Source organism: Ixodes scapularis, unplaced genomic scaffold, assembly GCF_016920785.2.
Source record: "Ixodes scapularis isolate PalLabHiFi unplaced genomic scaffold, ASM1692078v2 PGA_scaffold2__306_contigs__length_199485367, whole genome shotgun sequence".
In the NCBI taxonomy this organism is placed as follows: Eukaryota; Metazoa; Arthropoda; class Arachnida; order Ixodida; family Ixodidae; genus Ixodes; species Ixodes scapularis.
Genome location: NW_024609857.1, coordinates 167,792,773 through 167,817,151, shown reverse-complemented (window position 1 = coordinate 167,817,151; position 24,379 = coordinate 167,792,773). Strand labels below are relative to the sequence as shown.

General features: G+C 43.6%; 1 protein-coding gene across 2 annotated transcripts in view; it reads right to left on the bottom strand.

Annotated features, from left to right (window-relative positions):
* The window catches only part of LOC8039573 (extensin), a 75,723-nt gene that overhangs the window by 10,340 nt on the left and 41,004 nt on the right, over window positions 1-24,379 (bottom strand). For both annotated transcript variants that reach the window (XM_040503497.2, XM_029972555.4), the window contains exon 2: window positions 9,509-9,583. Coding sequence is in view for 1 of the 2 variants with exons in the window: in XM_029972555.4 (XP_029828415.2) it covers window positions 9,509-9,583 (75 nt within the window). In the remaining variant the exon portion in view is untranslated. The remainder of the gene's footprint in view (window positions 1-9,508; window positions 9,584-24,379) is intronic.

The window sequence follows — 24,379 nt, the reverse complement described above, 5'->3', positions numbered from 1 at the left end:
CGTCTGGGCAATCACGAAATTCCGCCCGTACTTGTACGGGAGCCCGTTCCGCGTAGTCACAAACCACCACTCGCTCTGCTGGCTTGCGAACCTCAAGGACCCTTCAGGACGCCTCGCTCGATGGAGTCTCCGACTACAGGAGCTCGACATGACTGTAGTCTCCAAGTCAGGACGCAAGCACAGTGACGCCGACTGCTTGTCCAGGGCCGCTGTTGAAACACCTTCCGTCAGTTTCGCACCGGCGTTGGACTCTGCTCTTTCGCCGACCTCGACGCCCACGACGCTGTGCTGTTATCTTTTGTTTCCTTTTTATTTCTGGGCACAAGTTCGCCCCCATTAAACGTTTCAGTTTTCCCAGTTATTCTTCGTTTCCTCGCCTGTTTATTCTTGACACTATAGCATAATGGGCATAGAGAACCATAAGACGAACTATAGAGTGAGCTATAGCAGACCATACAGAGAGCAATAGGTGGCTGAAGAAACGAAAAGCCATAGGCTCTGATAGCACGCTGTCTATAAAAATCCATAGAGTAAGCCATAAAGATTTATTTGGCAGACCATACAAGAAGCTATTGGAGCTAAAGGAACGAAAAGAAAAGCCATAGGCGGCTATAGCATCCTTTCTGAAAAGACCCCATAGTGTGAACCATACGAAAGTCTACAGACAGCCATAGGGCAGACGGCAGGAAAAGCTATCGACAGCCATAGAGGCAGCAATAGCTAATTGGGCCAACCTTCGATAGCCGGCCATACAAAGGTTTCCCTATAGCCGAGCGTAGACTATTTTTGTAAAGTATATTTGTGTTTCCTTGCGTTGCTCCTTGAGACGCCCCCCCCCCCCCCCTTCCCCCCGTCTGCGGCCCTCTTTTTTAAAACACGTAATAAGTTAGGGTATTTTACGGAGCGCCGTAAAAAGCTGTGCATGCCTTATATCTACATAACGTGTGTGGATTTAAAAGGTTTCAATTATGCCCACCATGCTTGAAATTGAAATGTTACCTTTATATTTAATAAATATAAGGTTCATTACAACGAGTAATTACTAACCTAGTCATATTAAACACTCCTTTTGTCCTAATTCGCCCTTTTGCGGGGACCAATATTACATCAATACTTTTTCTGCACGATACGTACTTTTCACAGGAATATCATTTGACCCAGGTTTTGTGAAGCACCCTACTGTATAACTGACCGCTTCTCCCTAGGACATGACTTTCATTGAGGACATGTTTTACACAAATATCTAAAATATAACCTGGACCATCACTGTATTAACTGACACCCAACAGCAAAACCTTTCACAACGTTAAGACCGGAGACGACGGAAAGAATGGAGACAAGAAACACGTCTGTGTTCCCTGTCCTCATTCTTTCCGTCATCTCTGGTCTTAACGATGTGCAACCTTAACCAGCTAGCCTGTTTACTAGCTTTATCATCAATAACAAAACCTTTAAGGTTATGAAGTTCTATATGCAATCCATTAGGTACGCATGGACACTTAGAGGGGTTAGGCCGGTTTGTTTGTCGTCATACAATGTTGAACACCAAGTTACCGACCTTAAAGGTACTACTTCCCTTGCCTTATTTTCGCGGTAATAAACCCTTTCTCGTGTAAGAGCTTTAGGGTTCATGGTACTATTGATGTGCATACAGTTCTCCAACTTCCGGCAGATCTCCGACAGTCCTTCATTAGCTAATGGCCCGTAGAAGGGGATGGGGATCGGGGGTGTTTAGGAGGCAACGAGACAGCATGATTCTCTAAGCACAACGATAGAGCAGCACAGCTATACAGCATTTGTCGGTTGTAAAATATGTCTCCTGGGAGCAGACGGCGTGCGGCAAAGCCCTTATACGAAGACAAGCTAGTTGTATTTGAGTGAAGGTTTGATGTCGTTTTTGTCTTAAGGAGGTCATATGTTGCTCCAAATTTCGCAATCACAAGTGAGTTCAAGTCACTGTAAACGGTTAGGGAGAGTTAAGAAAAAACTAAAAATGTAAAGCTTTTTCATGTATTGATGTGTATTTTCCAACATTTGAACAAATGAGTTCAGTTTTTTTTTTTCATCAATAACAAAACTACGACAATGGCTAACCATGTTTTTATTTAAATATTCCTAAAACTCATCTAAATATGTTACTTTTTTATATATTTTGCGGCGTTTTGTAGGAAGTATGTAATTTCGTAAATAATTCGTTCATGTGGCTTTAAACCGCTTGTATTTGACGTGTTTCGTGCATTTTTTTTCATGTAATACGTTTATTGTAATTCTCAATTTTCCTTATATATGTCATCAATATTGCATAAAATAAGTACAAACCATTATTACTACGTGCGTGCTTCGGTGTGAAATTGATAGCGGTGCGAATTCCCAGAGCAAAACCTCGCTACGGTATAATGCTTTGTTGCGAAAAAAATTTTGCGAAACCGCAACATCAACCCCTCACCCTCGTCCACAAGCTCCATTTAAATCATCAACACATTTCCTTTTTTTTCAACTTCATCTGTAAAATATTATCTCATCATTGTGGGACGAGGCGCCGCGGGTTTCCTGAGCCGAAATAAATATTAAATATCAAATGCCAACCCCACACCTGAGCTTGGAAATTTTATATCTCCAGAAGAAAGTGAGCTATGGCGTTTTCAGATAGCTGAATGCTCCTCCCAAGAACACGGCTTTAATATGCCATTTCCTACATGACTATTATAAAATATGACCAGAAACGCCATTGCACGATCTGACGTAAAACCACCATAAAAAAAGTCATGCGCTTTGGAAGCGTTGTGGCGCGGAAATGTTACCGTTTGTGATACAGGGTGATACAGGCCGGGTGAGCAAGAATGTGAATGTTAAGAGAAACGACAAAAGATGCAAGGCTACCAAATTCGGGTGAATTTTTAGGTCAGAAAACGTATTTATTTAATGCCACTTATAAACAGCAAAACTATACAACCGTTCTAATTATGTTTTCTGATTTATCTACAATGTGTAAAATTGGGCGAGTTGGTTGATGGTCATATTGATTTGGTTAAAATAGCGCAAAAAGACGAAGGACCGGTAAAAGGAAACACACAGACACAGCGGTGTTTCTGTGTGTTTCCTTTTACTTGTCCTTCGTTTTTTTGCGCTGTTTTAACCCAATCAATGTGATTTATCTAGTTCTTTTTGTTTCTGTCACCGTTTCCAACTGGATATATCCTTATTTTCACTTTGTTAAATGTACACGACGTAAGTCTAATTAGGAACTTAAATAATCTTGACGTTAGGACCATCCATATTTAGGCCTTTGACTTCGATCAATTCTATGCCTGTGCTGCGCGGAGTTTTGGAAAGGAAAGTTAGTCCGGTGTTTGGTGAAACACAAGTAACTTGCTTTCATATTTTTATTGGAATTATAATGTCCAATGTCACTCTTTTGTATTCACTCCAACTGACGGAGAAAGCATCGAGAAAACCTTGGGCGTTTCTTGTCGCTTTCTCGGCGTTGAAACGTGCTGTCGAGCGGTCGCAGTATGGCGAATGGAATGTCCGCAGCGACGCCCTCTTGCCTTTTAAGATGCTCTCCGCAGGGATGCAGCGGGTTATTGTCACGCAGCGCGAGGCAGGCCCACCCCTAAGGGACGTTGGCGTGCGTGTCGTGGGTGTCGTCGCCAGGCATTTGGACGCGCCAAGGACACTGGAGGATGGGCGTATGAACTGAAGGCAGCTCGCTTACTTGGTCCGCTCTTCTTATGCATTGCGCTTTATGTGTCATTTATGCTTCTCTGGCCTTTCGAAACAATCGCTATCTTTACTTCCAGGCATCCGGATTTTCTTGAATCGAACCTGGTTTTTGCATTATATTTTAATTCACTTTCCAAGTTGTCGCCAGCGTTACACCGATTACAAAATTTATGGGAGGGCTCATTCTGCCCTTATATAAACGAGAAGCTGCATATCTCAAAGCAATGTTGATGGGATTAAAACCTATAGGACCCAGTGTGACGATGCTGGCAAGTTCAAGCCACACGTTTATCTGGTACTGAACAGTGTAGAAAACTCAAACACTTGACATAAAATAAACTAGCCGACCGAGCCGATACATTACACGTGCCGCGAAGTCATACCTAGTTGGCAAGACACATGGGGGTTCATATTGCTCTTTTTTTTTTATTTTACTCCTGTCTGAGTCAAACTCTTTTATTGTTTTACTGCACCAGTTATATCATAGTAATGTACGACAAAACATAAATTGGCAATACCCCGAATATATGCGAGTTGCTTCATTTCCCAATGGCGGTAATTCCACTTGTTGATTATGTCGAGCGCGAACAAGTTTCAGAACATCAAGATGCACCTGAACATACTTAATTTTTACTTTACTCAATAAACTAAGAAAACTGATAAATCGCTCATCTTATAAAAAAATGAGTAGATACGATTTATTTAATGAATTTATCGACTGTTCAGAAATTTAAATCATTCGATGGCTACCTACTAAGATGAAAATTTTGCATGTTACTTACAAAAATAATTCGATAATATTATTTAATATTATTATGATTACTAATAGCCATGGCTTATCAGATCACTTTAAGGTTTGACCGGGGAACAGACGGTAAATAGACACACCGATCTATGAGCAAGTCATTTTCTATATGTTTGTGCACAAATGTATTTCGTTCAAAGCGCCAAAACTTCACAAGGAAAATAAGAAACAGGACAAGAGCAAGGCGCACTCGTAACTAAGATTTATTATAAACCCATTTCTTATACACTCGTGGTAAAGAACATAGTGACTCCTATATCCGGTGCAGCCCCTTTCGCAAGGAAAGCGCACTCAAATGTCCAGCGTAGCTCCCTAGATATCCGATCGGAATTCTTAGCCAAAATTCTTGTGTCAACAAATGACGGTGTACATGTGCGACGGCTGTAGTGTATAACTGCCGCACACAAGCAGGGCGAGAGGAACCGGTGCTCCAGGTAGTCTTGCACTTTGGTGAGCTTCGCGATTTTTTGGAATCGTGTTTGTTATAAAATATAAGAGGTTTAGGTGAATGGCTTTGATGAAATGCCCATGTGAAACTGAATACGGTTGTATTGTTGTTCTACGTGTTCTAACTGTGCATTGTATTTATTTATATAATTTATTTAAAAAAACGCCTGAAGTACCGAATCATTATAAGCAGCTACACCCTAGAATTAATAAAAACAAAAATATCTCGTTTGTGAAGCATCTTTCTTCTTATTCATTCGTTTCAGCGGTGCTAGAACGGTATATCTCTAAAGGAGTCGCGGCATCGGAGAATTTCATTGTTCATTTGGCTCACAATTCTACGACAGCGTGCTCCCGCATTGCTATCCGCATGGTGAAAAGACCATCAGAAGCGCTGCGAACAGCAAGAACTCTTCTGATTTGGGTCCTCTGCCAGAGCGTGCAAACTCTTATCGCGAGCCTGCCACGTGCGATGAAGAAGTTGATCTTTTGTGCCGCACTAAAAGAAGGGAGGTCTTTCTAAAAACACATGCCGGTCACTCTAAAAAAAAAAACATTTTGTGGCACTCCCCCCCCCCCCCCCTTTATTTAGAAACCCGCCTTGTTTGTGTCCTCAAGTAATTTGTTTATGTTACTTTTCTTGGGGAGAGCGGTGGTTGGCAGGTTTCTAAACGTACATGTTCAGTGCATCGCGGATCTGCCACTCAGCTCTTGAAGCGTTGAGCTATTATTTAGAGAGACAGTATTTGTAAATTGATATACGGGAAATACCCTGAAATATATAATTGTTAGGCGAATATTGCATGCACAATAAACAAGCCCTTGAAGCGCGTAATGAAATGAGGCTCCCTATTTCCCTATGATTTTTGACAAACAGCGGAGGTTATGTCCAACTCAAATATTAAATGTTAGGTAATACATGTATTATGGTCGATTCAATGTCACCACACATTTCCTCGTATTTGTTTTTTCTTGTACATGCGTTAGTTTCGTGGATAAGTTATAGTTTACTGCGGAACCTAGGGTTTCGCCCTTCAGCAAGGTCAGAGTGATTGAAAGTGTCGCTGGTATCATCACCCTCCCCTCGTGTCAAAAAGTGCTGATTGGGGTGCTTCTTTCGGTTTTTTGCTCCGGTGCTAGCGAATGTGTCTTTGTGTTTCAGATAAGAGCATTACTTGTGCCACGTTGGCTTTTTTTTTTAAGCTAGGTGGCGAAAGAATTGGTTACCAGGGCGCTGATAATGTCAGAGCCTCATCGTGGTTGCTTTGTCACGAGACGCAAACAAGGAGCGTTAAATATAAATGTTACTATTACGACAGCTCTAAAAATTATTAAGCTTAAAATTAGGCGTCGTATCGATATTTCATATGAAGGGTACTCTTACCGTTGCAACATTCGTGCCATGGGCCGTTTAAGACAATGGTCGGTGATGCAGACAAAACCTCGTATATTAATGGAGTAGCCGTTGCAAAGAGGAAAAGAAGGCAGCTCGTTTTCATAATATGAAAATAGGTCTTAAAAGGCTAGTGTGGCGGCTATGTCCACATGTTTCCAGTCAGCCCAAGTTGAAGAACTTCGGAAGCAATCGATTCACTCCGCCGAGCGCCCTCGCTGCACGTCGCACTTCTGCCTCTACATATCTGGGGCCCACATGCGCCTGAATAGAAGGCGGGAGCATTCTACATGGACTTCCTTTATTGAGTCCCGAAAGCCCCCAGATGAGGGCTACGAACATCTGTAGAGTCGAAGTCGCCCTAAAATAAAAACGACTATCACTAGCAGAGAGTTGGAATGCTTTTCTGGCCGACATCTTTGACTGATTACTAAAGTGAGGTTTCTACTGTGATCTAAATCTTGCGGGACTTGTTTTATTATTATTTTCGGCGGTTTCTTCTTGCAGCTGTGCACACATTGTTGTTAAACGACACCCAAAGTATATTTTAGTGGCACATTCCACTAAGAGCATACTTTAAACGTACGAAAACTGTACGTGCAAAACTGTACTGAAAATGCATACTCAAGTACAAGTCTAAGACATGTACTTGAGTTGTGTTGAGGCTGTACTATCAATGTAACTAAAACAGACTATTGAAATCTATTTATAGCGTACGTTTGCAAAAATATACTACAAATTTACTTGAAGGGCTCTTTAAAGTAACATTAACTCCTGTCTAAGTTAAATTGGAGTGCATCACAATTGAAGCTGCACGGTATTTAAAGTGTAGTGAATATTTACTAATGAACTCTAGGAAACTGCTCGCCAAGTGTTCAGGGTACACACTACATCAATAAACGAAGCATTTGCGTTGATTGTGGAATTGCTCAGCAGCTCAAGTTGTGGGACGTCACTTCATATAATGAGATGTGCTAATTACTTACGTAATTTTAACGCTTTAAAATTAGAGCAAGTCGTAACGCAATATGAATTCTTTTGTACTCAACATACATTGATAAAACAAGTTCAATGTTTGTTTAAGACGTTTTTACATATTAAGCAAGCACATGAGCTAAAATATCTCAAAGCCGGATAGTCCAATATATTTTAATTGCTACCGATCTGGCATGTGTTTGAAAGCAAACGGATAAAAAAAAAATAGATTATATCTGGCACGTTTTGAGGATTATAGTGTATAACCTTTAAAATCACTCCGACGTTTTTTCTCTTTTTTTTTTAATAGTGATATTCAGTGTCGGCGTTAGAAAACACGTGACACAAAGTGAAACGAAATAAACAAAGAAAAATGAATATAAAAACACAGATGCTACCATTTAACCGTGTCTCAGTACATTAGCACAGCACATCACAGTATGTGGGTGCAAAAATACGTATCACATTAGATACAAATACTTAGGCTCGAGCGTTTTGAAAACTGTAATGACGCTGGATCTGGTGGTACTTTTTTACGTTGTTTTTTGGTCTCAGAGTTGAAATAATCGTCTTCCTCGCCCGCCAAAGGAGGGCTCCGTGTTGGCACAAAAATACCTGATTGTTATTGCTCATACACAGACAACTCGACTTTCATGCATGTCTCATTCAAGATACCTTGCATCGCTGCTTTTGTCAAGACTGTGCTACTTCTTTTTAGATATTCCGAATTGTTCACTGATCCTGCTGAGGCACCATGCAAAAATATGTAGCCTCACGCGAAAATAAAGCCTATCCAACTTACCCTCGGCCTTCAAAGGCGTAGTGCGACATAGACATCAGGCTAGCGGAATGGTGTGCTTGGCATAAATCAGAAGCAAACCTCGTTGTTTTCACGACCATTCAGCATTTCCGAGGCTCCGGGCTGCCGGAACTGCAGCGCGGTTTGTGTACCTTAATTTAATTTTTTTTTTTTTGTGCAGACTATGTTGTATCCGTCTGTTTGTGGGGTGCTTAGTGCAAGACAGCATCTCCCGAGTTACTTTTTCTTTAATGCGTGTTTTGAAGACATTGGCACTGTCTGCGCGAGCCCCGACGCCGGTACGTTTCGGGCAAGCCACTTTAACTGCAGGGGTGATTCGTGCCTACATTAGTGTCGGAGAGATTCTATACATGATGGGCGTCAAACACTCCCCGATATTTCTCACTCCTTGCCTGCCAAAATAGTAATCATACCTGAAAAAGGCTCGAGGTACACCTAAGCAGTTCCTATCAGTTGTGACTGCAAAAGCATGCACACCGCTCCTCTGCGGCGTACTTGCGCAATACCGCCCTGGCTGTCCTCAGCGCACTGACCTTGGCGTGGAGCGGTGGAGCCGCTGCCTCGCGGTCACGAAGCGCCATGGGGTGGCGGTCGTTAAAACGGACGCGCAGCGGCCAACGGGAGCCTCGTCGACGAGCGCCAGCCAATGGGACCGAAGCCGAAATCCATCAGCTTTACTCCGCTTCTTTGGGATGGGGGAAACTAGGTGCCGTTTGGCTAAGCTTTCCGCGTGGTTTCATAGCTGGGAGCTGGATTCACTTGGAGAAAGGATTTAAGGTGCCGTTTGGCGCGGCTTCAAAGCTGAGGACGTCGGCTCGCTTCATGGCACAGTTAATGCTTTCGCATTAAAATGACCACTAAGGAAGCATATTGATCCGACGGGAGCGCTAGGCACCCTCCAACAAGACCACAAGGTTCAACCCACCGGAGCGAGCCAAGGAAAAACAAACAAAAAGAAAGACGAAGCACACCCCTGCCACGGCGCCGAACGGCGAGCGTGACGGTGGTGAGCAGGCGAGCTTTGCTTTCTTCGATTATTTTCAGACGTGCCATACCTGCAGTTTCAAGTGATGGTTAACCACCGAGCAAATTAATAGGTATCTTCGAAGACGTTTTGTGCTGCGAGGTTTTGCCTAATATCACCAGAAAGGTTCTTGCCCTGTGTGGGCGCACCTTAATATGATACTCTCTTTTTGAAACAAAGTTAGAAGTAGTTCGAAATGTAACAGAATATGTGGCGTAGTAATATTTCTTTTTATGTGGTTCCCATAACGGTTATCATCTGGAAAAAAATCTGACTGAGGGATAAACGAGACCGCCAGGTTGTGTAACAACGGTGACTCACGGTTCCATGGTCGTCCAAGGCAAAAGCAGGACTCGAGCCGCTTTGCAGGAACAGGAAAGCAATTAAGATCGTCAGCTGCAAAAAAAAAAAAAAAAAAAAAAAAGAGCCAAGACAGTCAGGGGTGATGTTATCAACACAACATAGCGTAATTACATATCAGACAATAATAAAATAGGATCATTTGAGAAGTAAAGAATAATGTATAGTTTCACCTTAAGTTTAGACGCAGCCGACTCTACGAGCTGATGAGACCAATCAGGCAGCGACAAAAACGCGCCGTCATGGCGCTCTTTCATGGTTGAACCAATAATAAAAAGAAAAGGCCTAGTGACTTTTGACTCTGCTTCAGTGATTCATTAGCTCGTAGCGTCGGCTCCACCTGGAGTTCAGCTGAAAACGAGTCTGTAAGTTGTTTCATCAAAGGCCACAGCAGATATAGTGAAAGTTTCAGCGTATTCACTCGTTGTATTGGTTAAACCGATTATACCGCAAAGAATGGTTACAAAAGCCGTGACTTCGGGCGCTGTTTCATTAGCCCTATAAACTAGTAGCTTCGACTGTACTTTATACGTGAGATATGCTTTCTACTCTATAAAAGCCAAAGTTACCTAATATATGCGTAACCCCCGTGTAAATGAAGGCATACTTCTTAGCATAACCCCTTCCTCGTGGCAAGAGAAGAACTTCGCACATATTTAGTCCCAGGCAGGAATTTAGTTGAAGTTTGATTTTCGCGGGACTTGCCGGCAAGCAGAGACAAATGTAATTTGTTTTGTGAAACCCTTTACTGCCCGCTATTTCCAGCATGTACACGCGATAGAGACATATAATATACACATGGAGAAAAAAAATACACCTGGCGCATTCATCCGTACTGAATATACGCCCTTCTCTAAAAACCACAACAATAAAGGTGTCCAATAGTTAAACCCAACTCGAATCCAATTCGAATCAAATAGTGTCGAATCGTTGACAAAAAGTCGAAGGTCCAATCGAATACGAATACTAAAATATATTCGCAATTTTCTCAAGATAATAAACGGGCCCGTGTTTGTACTGTGCTTAGGTTATGACTACGTCGCCTAAACACCGCAGAAACCTAGGTGAAAATGCCGAAGAATTGCTTGTTTACTGGGAACGCTAGGTCCCCCGGATCAAATTGCTACGAACCCTACGCCGGGAATCTAAGCATCAAATGTGCGTTCTTTTGCATTCAATCACGATGGTTATACACAGCACGTCATCGCTTCTTTCTAGCTGTCTACTTTTAGGTCCGCACCTTCTTCTTGCAAAGCAAGCATTCTGAAAACTGTGGCACATCCAGTAAGAGGGTGGCTCAACTATCGCTTCACATCTGTCCCCCCTCACAAAGGGCGTCCGGCTCAACAGGATCTGGGCTCAAGCATGCTGAGGGACCATTCAGAGCTTATTCCCTTCTCATTCACTTATCGCACTCCGGCGCTTACGCGTGCATTTCGTATTATGCTTCAGAATTTTTAGGGAAGGCCGAAGCAAGAAAATGCATTTAAAAAAGCCGCTCAGTAGGAAAAACAAGGCCCTACATGCTTATTGTTTTGCGGAACACATAGGAAAACAAAAGGCTAGCACGAATAAAAAGGGCCTTAATGAGCATTTTACATTATACCTAAAAGCTACGTGTGCTCATTGTGGTTCTTTGTTTATCCGGACATCATCTGTACTATTGGCCTATTACCCAGAAATTGTATATCATCGCTGATAATTTTTTAGACACAAACTAGCAGACTTTTCTGCACGCGGGCCCGATGTGTGTTGCCATGGCATTGAACAATGAAAATACGGGAATACGCGAGGCCTGGCGTATTCTTGGCTTAAGGTGAATCAGGTTCAATATGGTGGAGAAGAACATCTTCCCAATGTAGGGAATGTACAGCACTGTATTCGCTGGGGTGCTTAGTATCGTCCGCTGCGGTTCATTGTAAGATGAACCGTATTATAGACCTTCTGGGCACCCTGGCGGCTCCCCAGCCCAGTTGCCCGACTGCGGGGCACAGGTGGCGAACTTTCCCGCGTGGCGGCGGAATCAAGCCGGCCACGCGCTTATCGCGTGCGCCGCCTTGACAAGGCGGATCAGAGGCGGCGCACAGGCAGTCGCTGCCTGGACTTAGGCACCGTGGGTAACAATGTTAATCGTCTTGTCCATGTCCAATTAAATAAAAAATTTTGCTGTTGAAACCACTGGCTTCGTGTTATTCCTACGGGTTGGGTGTGCAGCAATGGCAAGCCGACCACAACCTTTCCAATAGTCACCTTCTTGTCGCTGCCATCTTTGTCTACTGGGCTGGGAAACGCGTTCCGAGCGTGCGCATTAGCTATCTTCCACGAAATGCATGCGTCCACAGCACAATGACTGGGCATTTTTGTCTTTGTGATAAGCGCTGGAAATGTCTAAAGGAGCTTAAAGGGATACTACAACGAAATTTCGGCGCTTATTTTTTGGTCTATATGTGTTCAGAGAAGCAGTTTTACATTGGACACACCAATACCTTGTTCAAAAAAACACGAAAAGGAGTTTTGAAACAAATCGAACGACTAGAAAAGAGCACCTGGTTGATGTCGCTAACGCCTCGTTTGTAATGCCCGTCTAGGAACCTTGACAGGTAATGACGGTAACTGTCTCGCCTCCGGTCACCGCGAGAGAAGAGGGGAAGGAGTAACTCCCCTCTCTCGAGAATCCCTTAGGTGTGTCCCAGAAGTCGCTATCGTCCCTCTACAAGATTATAGAACATTAACCCGTGACTCAAAACTCGTACAAAAGCAGCCGCTTCGGTGGCTGGAACGACTAGGCCATCCTCTCGACGTCAGCCTCGCCGCAGCTTTGCTCGTCCCGAGACAAACTACGTCACGATTGCGTTGGATGTCACGTGCTCTCCGCTAGCTGCTCTCCGAGTGCTTGCCAGAGTGGGCCATTTATAACAAAAAATACAGCCACCAGGCTCAAAATACAAACGCGGGATTATCATTTACGGGTATTGTGGATAATATTCAACGTATTTTTGAACACGACGGGTATATTTCAACTTTCGTTGAAGTATCCCTTTAAAGGTTCGAGATTCTGCAAGGCAGAAGCTCCTCCTTACCATGGGGGAGGAGGAAACAGGCGACGGTGGACAGGTTAGAAGGGGGAGAGGAGGAAACGAGAGAAAAAGAAAAGCGCGAACTGGCCGTCCTTCTTTAATAACGAGACGCCCGTCGGGGAGTCGGCTAGAGTCCGTTGCAACTGAAGAAGATAGGGCGAAAGTAAGACGGACCGGAGACTGGGAAGCAGACGGAACACTGGAGAAGAGAGGGGGAAACCTCTTTCTCTCTTTAGCGTTCCGTCTGCGTCCTCCTCCCCAACTCGAATTACCCTCTCTCTATCTTCTTGAGTTGCAACGGGCTATAGTGGCCTCGATTGTCACCTAAACATGAGCAAGTTATGACACTTTCGGTTCTGCGCTCGCCTCTGGGGTGGGAAGACTCGCTTCTGAGATAGGCAGATGGCCTGGCATTGTCCCGGTCTGTAATGCCCCTGAATAAGAAAGGTAGCGACATCTTCTCCCTCCTTCTCTGACGCGCACACTTCTTATCTCTATGTTTTGCTCTTTTACACCGGCGCGTCGACTATGGCGCCGTATGGATCCGTCCAAGATAGCAGACGGCCTTCCTATTCTTGGTTTACACTTGAGCCAGAGCGTGGTTTAAGGCTGAAAGACACGCAAATACATACAGACAGGCTCAAGGCGCACTGTCAAGATCTACCAGCCTCGAAGGATGTGCTCAAAGAAAGACGATGAAAGCCGTGACTTCGCACAGTCGGTGTTATTTGAATGGCGACATGACCTGATAGCATGCACCAGTGGCGTCAGAGGGGAACGAGGGCGAAAAGGGACAAACACAAATCTCCAAACACAGCTAGGTGACTGGTGCGCGACCGAAAAAATCCGCCTGGTCCGGGTATCGAACCAGGGACCTTTACATTACCAGGGACCTTTACATTTCCAGTGAACGGTTCTGTTAACTGAGCTAACCAGAAGTTAGACACCAGTAGAGCAAACGGGTCCCATAAGCTGCCACCAGTTAAACACCGCACCAGTCACGCAGCTGTCAAGCACGAGTCACCTAGCTGTGTTTTGCCATTTGTGCATGTCCTTTGTCCCCCTTGTTACCCTACTCCGGGGATTGGTATCGTCATTTACGACATATATCTTATCCCTCGTTTTTACGATCAACTGAGAATCATTTGGTGCGAGAGGTCTTAAACTTTATAAAATGAACCCGCCACATAAGCGTTGCTACAGAATGTTGGATGCAGCTGGTATATTGCAAACACTCACCAAAGCTGAAGAAAAGCAGGAAACGAAAGAAGCAAACAACGAAACGTGATTCGAGGAAAGGTCACATTGAAACACAGCGGGATTACCTCCTCTCACAAGGCTCTCCTCTCTTTCTGATTGAGCGGATGAACGCTGAGAAGCATACGAGTAATGAGAAGGAAACTACCATTCATGGGCAGTAATCAGACAGGCACTCAGAGCCCCTCCGTTGCACTATCTCACCCTCCCGGCAAAACACGCGCATTTCGGGCAGACTCCTTTTGGCTACCATGGTGGCCAGTCGTCTGTTTCCAGTATCTACGTTGTTCACAAGAGGCGATAATTTTTATATTTGGAACATTCGAGAGGATTGCTGCGGTTACATGTAAACTTTAGACATGTTCGACGTAATCTGAGCCAATTATTAAAAATATATTGGTGTATTTTAGAAAAAAAATAAAAAAGGATAAGTTTGTTCATTGTTTAATGCAAGTCAGGTTTTTTGTCTTTTTTTGTATTTCGCCAAGTTAAAGGATTATGTAAGATGAAACATATAATTTTGAATATTCCATATAGCGCAAAAGTTGCAAAAGATAAAGTTGTACCACGTTATCAGAACACTCATTTTAGTGTTGTTTTTTTTTTATTGAGAAACCTCGTTTATTCGTGTTTTAAAAAAAGTCAGCGAATTACGAAGGACGAAAAAAGCACGTGACTTTGCGCTAGCGCGTCTTGTATTGAAGAGCTTGGAACCGTGGATTGAACGAACCAAGCTCGCAAGCTGGACATGGCACTGTTCACAGGGTGCTGTTGATAGATTGATGCAATAACTTGGCTTCACCTTAGGTGCGAGCGTGGCTGATGGTATGAGCTCAAGAGCCAATCAAATAACGCAAAACGCGCGACGTCAGCACGCGCAATCTGCGCTTGATGGGAGCACACACAAAAGGACGCCGAACACCGGCTTGTCCTATCAACTATCAGCTGCAGAAAGAACACAGACGACACCAGATGAAACGAAGGATTGCGAGTAATTATAGCTTTGCTGCGACAATAAAAGTGCCTTCTTTTTTGTTCTTTGCAGCGGGAGCGCGCCCGGCCGCGTATTTACGATTGCCTGGACACCCAATGCGGCGAGGAAACAAAAGAAAAGAGAGGAAGGAAAAAACCCTAGCAATGAAAGACAACATGGCAACGGCGCACACGCCGGATTGGCTGCTCGCTAACGCGCGGGAACTTGGATTTCGGGTTTCGGATGCTCGTTTGCTTCCTTACATTTATTTGAGAGCGCTTGTTTCGATCTGCACTTGCCACGTGTCATTTTTGAGTCTGGAGAGGACGCGTCGCATTTCACTTTCGATTTCCCTCTTTTAGCAGCGTTCTTCTTAGTGAGTCTCGAACTAGGTAAAAAGGAAAATGTTGTGTTTCTGACACTAGTAAGCGACGCGAGAAATAACCCCAAACTCTTTTTCCCCCTACTATCGCCCTCTCAAAATCCAAAAACATCCCCCGTATGAAAAAAAAAAGGAATTGTTCGAGAGTGTGTTTACATCATAATCTTGCCAATCCTTCACAATGACCTCTGCACGGCCACCGGGTGTCGCCATGTTTAGACACGGCGCCTCAGACCTTCATTGTCCGGCAAATTGCCTTTCTGCGGCGCCGCTGCTTTCCTGAGCTAAAATAACTACCACCACTGTGCCTATCACAATTACGATGACTATGCGAATAGGTTAACAGTAGATGACAACACTCCCGAACCCAGCAAAGGGGCAAAAGGTGCGTCTCCCCTCCCCTCCCTCTCCACCCCCCCCCCCCCCCCCCCCCCCAAAGTGATCAGTGATGGATGCAGACAGCGCCGCCTACCTTGCGGCCCCTCAAGCGTGTTTCGCAGCGTGTCACATGGAGTTCAGCTGCTTGGCCCCCAGGGGATACACCGTGGAGGTAGGAAGCTTCCGGAGGCGACACGACGACACCAGAGGTCAAGCCAGAAGTGTGAAGGGACACGCCCTCAACGATGACCAAGACAGCTGTGCTTTTGGTCATCGTTGGGGCGTGTCCCTCCACACGTCTGGCCTCACCTCTGGTGGCGTCATGTCGCCTCCGGAAGCTTCCTATGGGATATACGAACGGCCACGCCTTGTCTTCTACGCTCCCGGGGCTCGGAATTTTCATGTTTTCATGTTGGAATCGTCGTAGCATTACATATTTCACGAATATCACTAATAATTCTTTAATACATACAGCTTGCGAGATCTCGAAGTCTCTGATAATTACGTTTGCCTCCCACGTCATCGAAGAAACTACGACGAAAAACCAGGTTTGAGGGAGGGACAACGGACATTCAAAAGCCTAATTCAAGTGCTAAAAAAAAAACGCAAATATATTTTTTATTACGTGCGCCTCCTTTTGAGAGGGTTTGTCGGTTGCCCCTTACGGCGCAATGTTTCAGTTTGAAGAGCTACATTGATTATGTGGGAGCGTTGCGCAAGTAGAACCCAGATGAAGACCGACACAACGAGCGTAAGAACCGAACACATTCCATTCTCATTTCATTCCGCGATCGCGAAACTGCGAAATAACTTTGGAATCATTTCTACTATAGAGGGGCAACTCCGCCACACTGGTCGGGACCTCAGTTCCAGCGCCGGTTGATTGTGCTCTAATTTAAGCCACTTACGAGGCTCTTGATTTCAGCCCAGACAAAAAGGGCACCGGTAATACTCAAAAGAAAACAAAAAGCCATCACGACAACAGACTGGATGTGCGCCCAAGCGGCGGATCTATCGACAAAGGAGCCTCCATTCTTGCGCTCCCAAACAGACACCGACAGTGCAGTTGCATAAAGGCGCCCCGCCGCGCGCTTCTGCTGTCGGAAAAAGTCGCCTTGGGTCTGTCCAGCCGCGCGTATTCGAAAGCGGTCCGAGCCGTAATAAACTCGTGCCAACGGCAGGAGACGGCGGACAAAAGAAGCGTGGATTGTGCGGGACCAAAACTCCGCGAATGATTGTTGGACGCAAACGACGCTGCAGGAAGGGATGGTCAAGGACGCGTCGGATGAGACACGCGTCGGAGGAAGTCCGTGTGCGGTCGTGGGCACGCAGTGGCGGGTGCTCATGAATAATTCAACTGGGCCGGATGGCGTTGTGTCTCTGCCTGGTGGGCGGCCGGCTTTCAGGAGGCCGGGCGTGCCCAGCGCTGATTCCTACGAGCTCACGCTCCGTGGGAGCCTGGGCTCGACTGACTCAGGGAAAGTCTCCGGAAACCACTATACCCGTTTTCACCCCAAGGATCGTAGTGAAAAAAAAAAAGGTACGGCACCTCGCGGAGCATTACTAATTTCCCCCTTTATGTGGAGAATTAAGATATATGTAGGTGAATTTTCAGATAAGACATATGTCACCTTATCAAGACGCACACGTTGCAAACGCCAAAAGCATCGCTTAATCCTCCGAGAACCAAATCTCGTGAGAACTACTTCGTGCCGCGTGCAAACAATGTGCAAAACTTTTTTTTTTTTTTTTCTTGAGGTGAATACGAGAATAGGCGAGAATGAAAAGCGCTGAGCCGGAGGTCTCAAGAAGACCAGAAAAGGAAAGCGGGGCCGGGAGAGCCGTACACACTCTACGGGCTTCCAAACAAAAACCTTCATAGACCTCGTACCTATATATCCAGGAGCAAGTGCAATAGTGCCGGCCTTCTTTTAGCATAACAAAACGGAAGTGGTTAAGAATAAAAATCACTACAATTTTGTTTAGGTAAAGATCGCTTCCGTTTTTATAACGTCGTCGGGTACGAGTGCGAACCAATACGTCTGACCTAATAAAATAAACGGACGAATTATCTGACAATACATGGACATAGCTGGTATGCTTGCGTGGGTCGAACTCCGCGCTTCCGCGTGGCACTCCCGACTATTAAAAAAAAAAAGATGCTTAAAATAAAGACCCGGGAATCGCGTTAATACCGTGACGGACGTCAGGTTACGGGTGTAAAGTGATAACTAGCAAATTACTTACCTATTCATTTTTTTATTAATATCAGAAATGGTCGCCTTTAGTGGCACAGTCCATTGAAATATTTGCCGCCCGTCGTCCAAATAACCCGAGTCATTTGTTCGAAATCGGAGAACTATTTTGTTGTCCGAGATATTCTCTGGCTACTTTAATTTATAAAACCAACACAGAAAGAGCCGGCGTAAGTCCAACCGCAAGCGACGTCAGTGTCCGCAGCGGCCGCAGTTGGAAACTAATCGCGAACCCATCTGACAGAGCGTCGCATTATCTATGCGGGTCGCGTGGTCGTAGGAAAGGCGCTCCACACCGTGGCGTCTCCTCAAGCGCCCAGCTTTCGCTTATTTTAAAGCTAAAGGCGTTTTTAGGGACGCGAGGATTTGTGTCGGGCCACCGTCGCCGTCGTTGTATACTTCAGAGGGTTTCGCGGGTTTCGCGGTACCTTAGCGGGCACTACTAATTTTGCGCCGACGTCACACCACCTGGCACATAGCACGCTAACTTGACGTGTCGTCTAGCTACCGAGATTTCCGTCAATATCGTTGGGTCGGGAACTCAAAATAGCGGCTGAGATTTTTTTTTCCCAGGTTTCGGTATGATGTGCCCCAGGCAGCCTAACATCGTGATTGAACAGTGCGGAGGAGAGTTTATTATTAGGATTTGTAACGACCGCTTTTGATATTGGCCGACGGTCAATGACGCTCTAATTAGAATGACCCGAGTGTGCGATGTATTTAGAATGTTAACCCGTAGTTTTGGATAAGCAGATCGGTTACTACATCCTTTAATTTGCACCCTGACATTGTTGCGGTTCACAACGTTATCCCGAAGAAGTCGCGCCTTCATTTCGAATTCACTTCATTTGGAATATTTTCGGTCGTTGGTGAACCACCCTGTATCTGCGGTAAATAAATGAGCCTCAAAAAAAAAAAAGATGCAGCGTGCATTTCCCGAAACCTTCCCGCGTGTTATGGTAGAACAAATAACAGAACATTACGTGGACAATAGCATCCAACTTACAAAAGCTCTTTGCGTCTACGAAAACAAACAACGACGTTGTCACATTCTGCGCTAGTGTATAATTATAAACTTGCTCTAGGAAACAAAATAATTTTCGTTTCCGCTAATATTAGTTCTTCGGAGAAAGTTTTCCGCACATATAGTTCTGAACGGTCTCGGGTTCCAAAACTAACTTGGAAATCCGGTGCTCAAACATAGCTTCCCTTAAGATTTAAATTAGTTCTCTCGGTAAAAAGCGATACACTAAGATTGCACTTAGTATACTTAAAGCATACTTTTAGTAGTGCAGCCTACTGAAAGTATATTTAGGTGTAGAAAAAGTGTGCTTGCATAAACAGTACTGAGCGTTACTTAGAAATACGAAACTATTAGGCACACTTACCGTAAGCATTAATTGTATTGATAGTGTACTATCAATGTACTAAAAATGAAATGTTGGAGTATACTTATATTATACCTTTATAAGTAGGTTATAAATGAACATTAAGTGCACTTTAATAACTTTAAGTTCATTTAAAGTGTGCATGGTGTTGTAGGTTGTTTACCGGAACTTCGATTAGCATTTCGGGGCACCGTGGAGGCAAATACCGTTGCCTAATAGCTATTGGTCATTATATTGTGTCGCTGTTTATGAACCCGGTCGTTATCAAATGTTCATCGCTGTTCATTGTACATTATTCCATGTTAATTGCATAACTATCAGCAGATCGCCTTTTGTTGTTGATCAATGGTAATCGGTCACCATTTGAGTTGTTTTAATATCTCGACAAAATTAGTTCCAAGTGATTATAATGCCTATGAGTCACCATTTTGTATTCTTAGTTGCGTGTAGACCACATCAGTTTTCAATGGCTAGAATGACAATTATGATTTTGCGGTGCTATACAAGCCCAATGGCTCCAAATCACTATCAAATTAGTAAATATATTCGAGTCGATTGGCTGTTTATGAAGCAGGCTGCCTTTCAGTGAGTGTTAGGACTATAATTTCACATTTGTGTTATGCATGTTTTTATGTGTGAGGTAGGCTTTAAGTGGCTTCTATTGTCTTCGCCAGATCAGTTTCACTTGGCTATGAATAACTATAATCTATTATTATTCTCAGTTCTGAGTAATTCGTGTTTCAGGGGTGGGACTGGCTTCAGGACGATATTGTTGACTGTTGGAATTTGATCTTGGTCATATTGGCTGGAAATAGCTACAAAAGATGATCCGTCCCTAATATTGACAATTTAGGCAATTTATGTTCTCATGAATTTTATTGACTTGAGCTGGCTATTATTGGCTGATCTGGGCCTGATTGCCATAAAGTAACTAAACTGACTAATATACATCACTGACCATTCGCAGAATATGTCTGTTTTAGATGAGATTGGCTTCAAGCGACTATTATTGGCTACTGACATATATTCTTGACCTCATGGGCAGGAAAGGGCAACAAGGGGCCTTTCATTATTATTAGTGACAATGCTCTTTTATTTCCATGCTTATGGCAATAATGGCTTCAAATGGCTATTGCTGGCGATTAGTATCTATTCTCAACAAAATTGGCTTAAATGGCTTCAGAATGCCTTCTATTGACTATTATTAACATCACTGTTCTATTCATGTGACTTTAGATTGGAATAGATTCAAGTGACCATTAATGGCTATGGGTCATTTTTCTTGGGCAGATGGACTTGAAATGGCAATACATGATATTAGCAACTATTTTTGACAGTTTATGCAATTGGAGCGTGTGTGGATTTGATTGACTTCAACTGACTTTTAGTATCTATAGGAATCTATTGACCTGGCTGGCTTGAATTTGTAATTGCTCTACAGGGTGTTTTTTTTTCTATCTGCACCGAATTTTCAAAAAAAGGGAACGTGAGGTAGAGTAATTTGAGCCCTGGGAAAGTGTTAGTGGCCATGGCGGCCTCTACAAAAAAGGTGAAATTAGGTAATTAGTTTGCTAATTAACTAAAAAGTTCTAACTAACTTTTTTTTTTAATTTTTCACTTGAGGGCGCCTAATGCATTTACAGGATTGAAGATCGGCCACAGTATGGTCCAGCCGTGTCGTCCAATTAGGATAAAAAAAATTCCTAGTAGGCGCTACGGGGTCGAGAAATATCACTTTTGTAAATGGCGTCAAACCGAAACTAAACAGGAAAGAGCGCCGGTAAAGCTCTCGCTCCGCCCTTCCGGGCATTCGATTCGTCATTATCACGGCCGGTTCGACTTTCTTAGGCGAGCCGGCCGCGATAATGACGAATTCCGTGCCCGGAAGGGCGGAGCGATAACTTTACCGGCACTCTTTCCTGTTTAGTTTCGGGTTGACGCTATTTACTAAAGTGATATTTCTCGACCCCGTAGCGCCTATTAGGAATTTTTTTATTCATATTTGACGATACGGCTAGACCATACTGTGGCCGATCTTCAATCCTCTAAATATATTATGTGTCCTCAAGTGAAAAATTAAAAAAAAAATTAATTAAAACATTTTAGTTAATTAGCTAGCTAATTAACTAATTTCATCTTTTTTCTAGAAACCGCCATGGTCATTAACACATCCCCAGGGCTGAAATTACTCTATCTCACGTTCCCTTTTTTTGAAACTTTGGTGCAGCTAAAAAAAAAACACCCTGTATATAAGCATTTATTCCTGACCTGGTTGGCTCGACTTAGCTACCAATGGCTGTTTGTACTTTTCAGTATCAATGTTCCGATATGTCCAAGCCTAGGATAAAAATTGCTTTGAGTGGCAATTGTTGGCTATTAGCATATATTGTTCACAAAATTGGATTAAATCGCTTCAAAATGACGATTAGTTGCTTGTTGACATTACTATACTATTTACGAAATTTAGATAAGTACGCATTCAATTGGCTATCGGCAACTGTTATTACCAGGCCAACTTAAAATGTCTATACATGACTATTGGCAAATATTATTGGCAATGTATGCAATTGGTGTGTTTGGTTAACTTCATCTCGTCCTGACCTGATTAGTTTGAATTGGCTACCATTGGCTGTTAGTGCTTATTAGTCACAATGTTGTGCTATTTCTATCCTTACGAATAAAAATGGCTTGACGTGGCTACTGTTTTCCCTTAGCATCTATTCTTAACAGTATTGGCTTACATTGCTTCCTATTGGTTATTTCACTGACTATTTCGCAAGCTATCGCGATTGAAAATGCACATAGGCGAATGATTAGAATTGTCTATGAGAGGTTTATTGGGAGGGGTTGTTTCTACCACTACGAATCATTGCTTCACAGGTTTCTATTGCACAAACTGACTGTGCTAAGACAGTATTGAGATTTTATGTTTGTACACAAAGTTGTCCATGGTGAGGTAAACTCGACGGGCTTATTGCATTTTTATTGACTTCCATGCTCAACCCCGAATCAAACCAATCAGCATTTTATTCCTCCTGTGCATCACTTTTTTGAGGGTTCAAACTGGTCTCAATAATGCTCATCAGAATAACTGTGATATGTTTATTGCAAATCGGAATTTTGTGCACCAATACATCCTTTTCAAAAGTCCGCGCCAACGACTGTCCGCCATTGCTTGCTCACATACTCTAAGCATGTATTGGACACGGGGGTGACGTCAGCGTTCGGCGTCAACTCGGCTCAGCTTGTGTTGATATCGAGCACTGACGTTACCGTTCGGCGAGGACTCGGAGCCAATCACACGCTTCTTGAGCAAGCTATGGTGACCGAACAATGTTGCTCGATGAACTTTTGAAAAGGGTCTATTACGCGAATGGTGCATTTGCCTTAATCAAGCCAGGTCAAGCCTAGCCCTAGTTTTTTTTTTTTTTTGCGTGTTTGTTGTTAGTTTTTTTTTTATTTGTATTTTTTGTCTTATGTGTATAATACTTCGCCTATGTTTGTGCACCACACAGTAGACCGCTAGGTTGTATGTCGGCGCTGGAAAATAAAGCATTATTATTATAATTAATATTTAGTGTCCGTTCAAACAAGAGCGTTTGGTTACATTGTATTACTTTATATTCTAAGTTACCGGAACATCCGTATTAAAATTAACTGTTATACTAGTTGGACAAGCACCTTTTTAATTATAATAATGATATTGGTTATTATCTGTGCCCGAAAACAATCACGCCACTCTTCTCATTGACGCACACAAAAATAAAAAAAATAAAAAAATAAAAAAACAGAACACCCATTTATAGCCTCTTAAATATAAAAGGGCAAAGGACAAGGCCAGAACAAGGATACGGACAAGAAAATGAATAAATAAATAATGCACACCACCACTATCACTGCCCTCTCAAGCACTTTTGTTTGATTAAATGCAGGAGTACATTCACTATCTCTGACATTTATGACTAGGTGACCTGATGGTGACGAATGTAGAGAAAGGTCATGCTCTCGTAGTCTTACATTAGGGCAGCGGACAGATTGACAAACGTACACTCTCCCACACGTGCACGAAATTTCGTACATGATGTTGATATTGCAGGTGACATATTTATGCGCGTGCTGGACTGAACATTGTTCTTGTTCTCCGTTTTGGGACTTAATGTTCGGACAAGGTTTTCTCAAAATTTATCGGCCGCTGATTGTACCACCTGAATTTCATATTTAGAGGCTATCCGTTTTAACTTCTCAGAGTTTGGCTTCGTAGAATATCATTGCCGGTCGGCGCGTCCTATGACACCTTTTTTGTTTCTTTGATTATGAGTGGCCAAGCTCCCTGCTACATCGAACAACAAGGAACTGATATATTGCCGCGTGCGCAGCTAGCCAAGTCGGCAGCGCGCTAGGCTTCCATGCAGAGGGCCGAGGTTAACGGACGAAACTTTTTGATATTTTTTTTAAATTTCGTTTTTTGCCAAATTCGAAAACCCTGATGTTTGCTCCAGGTCTGAATGTTCTATGCGCCGAAGCTTCTGGGCCGATTAAATCAGAGGCCCACACGTGCCACACGTGTAGAAAAGGGGCTCCGCGTGGCGAGCCGCAGTCAGTCTTGCCTTAGCTCTCGACTCAGCTGTCACGCCGTCATCGACGCCTGCGACGCTAGCCTTTTTCTATTTTGTTTTGGGCTCAAGTTCGCCCCTTAAATTTTTATTTTAGTTCAGTCATTCGTTGCCTCATTAATTGTCATTCGTGGCAATATTGATTAAATTAAAATTAGCAAATAGAAATCCCGCAATCAAACTTGTTACGGGAGGTTGCCTTCGCAACCTGCGATGACGATGCATTTTAACGAAGGGTTTAGCACACGCCCATATGTAAATTTATTTCGACACCTGTTTACAAAGTAGCGGCAGTTTGCCGTCTTTTTGCTAAAAGTTGAAGGGGCAAAGCATTTTTTGTCCTCACCTTTTCGCTTCCGAGGCATTCTCTCAGAAAATTCTCCGTGTCAACTTATATTCTTCGTTTCCGGTACCATTGGCTACTGTCGTGTCTTGCGCTTAGGCGTTCCAGTTCAGGATTTCGCGAGACAATGGCCGGGCCCCGCCCGATCGTGTCCGATGCTCGTGTC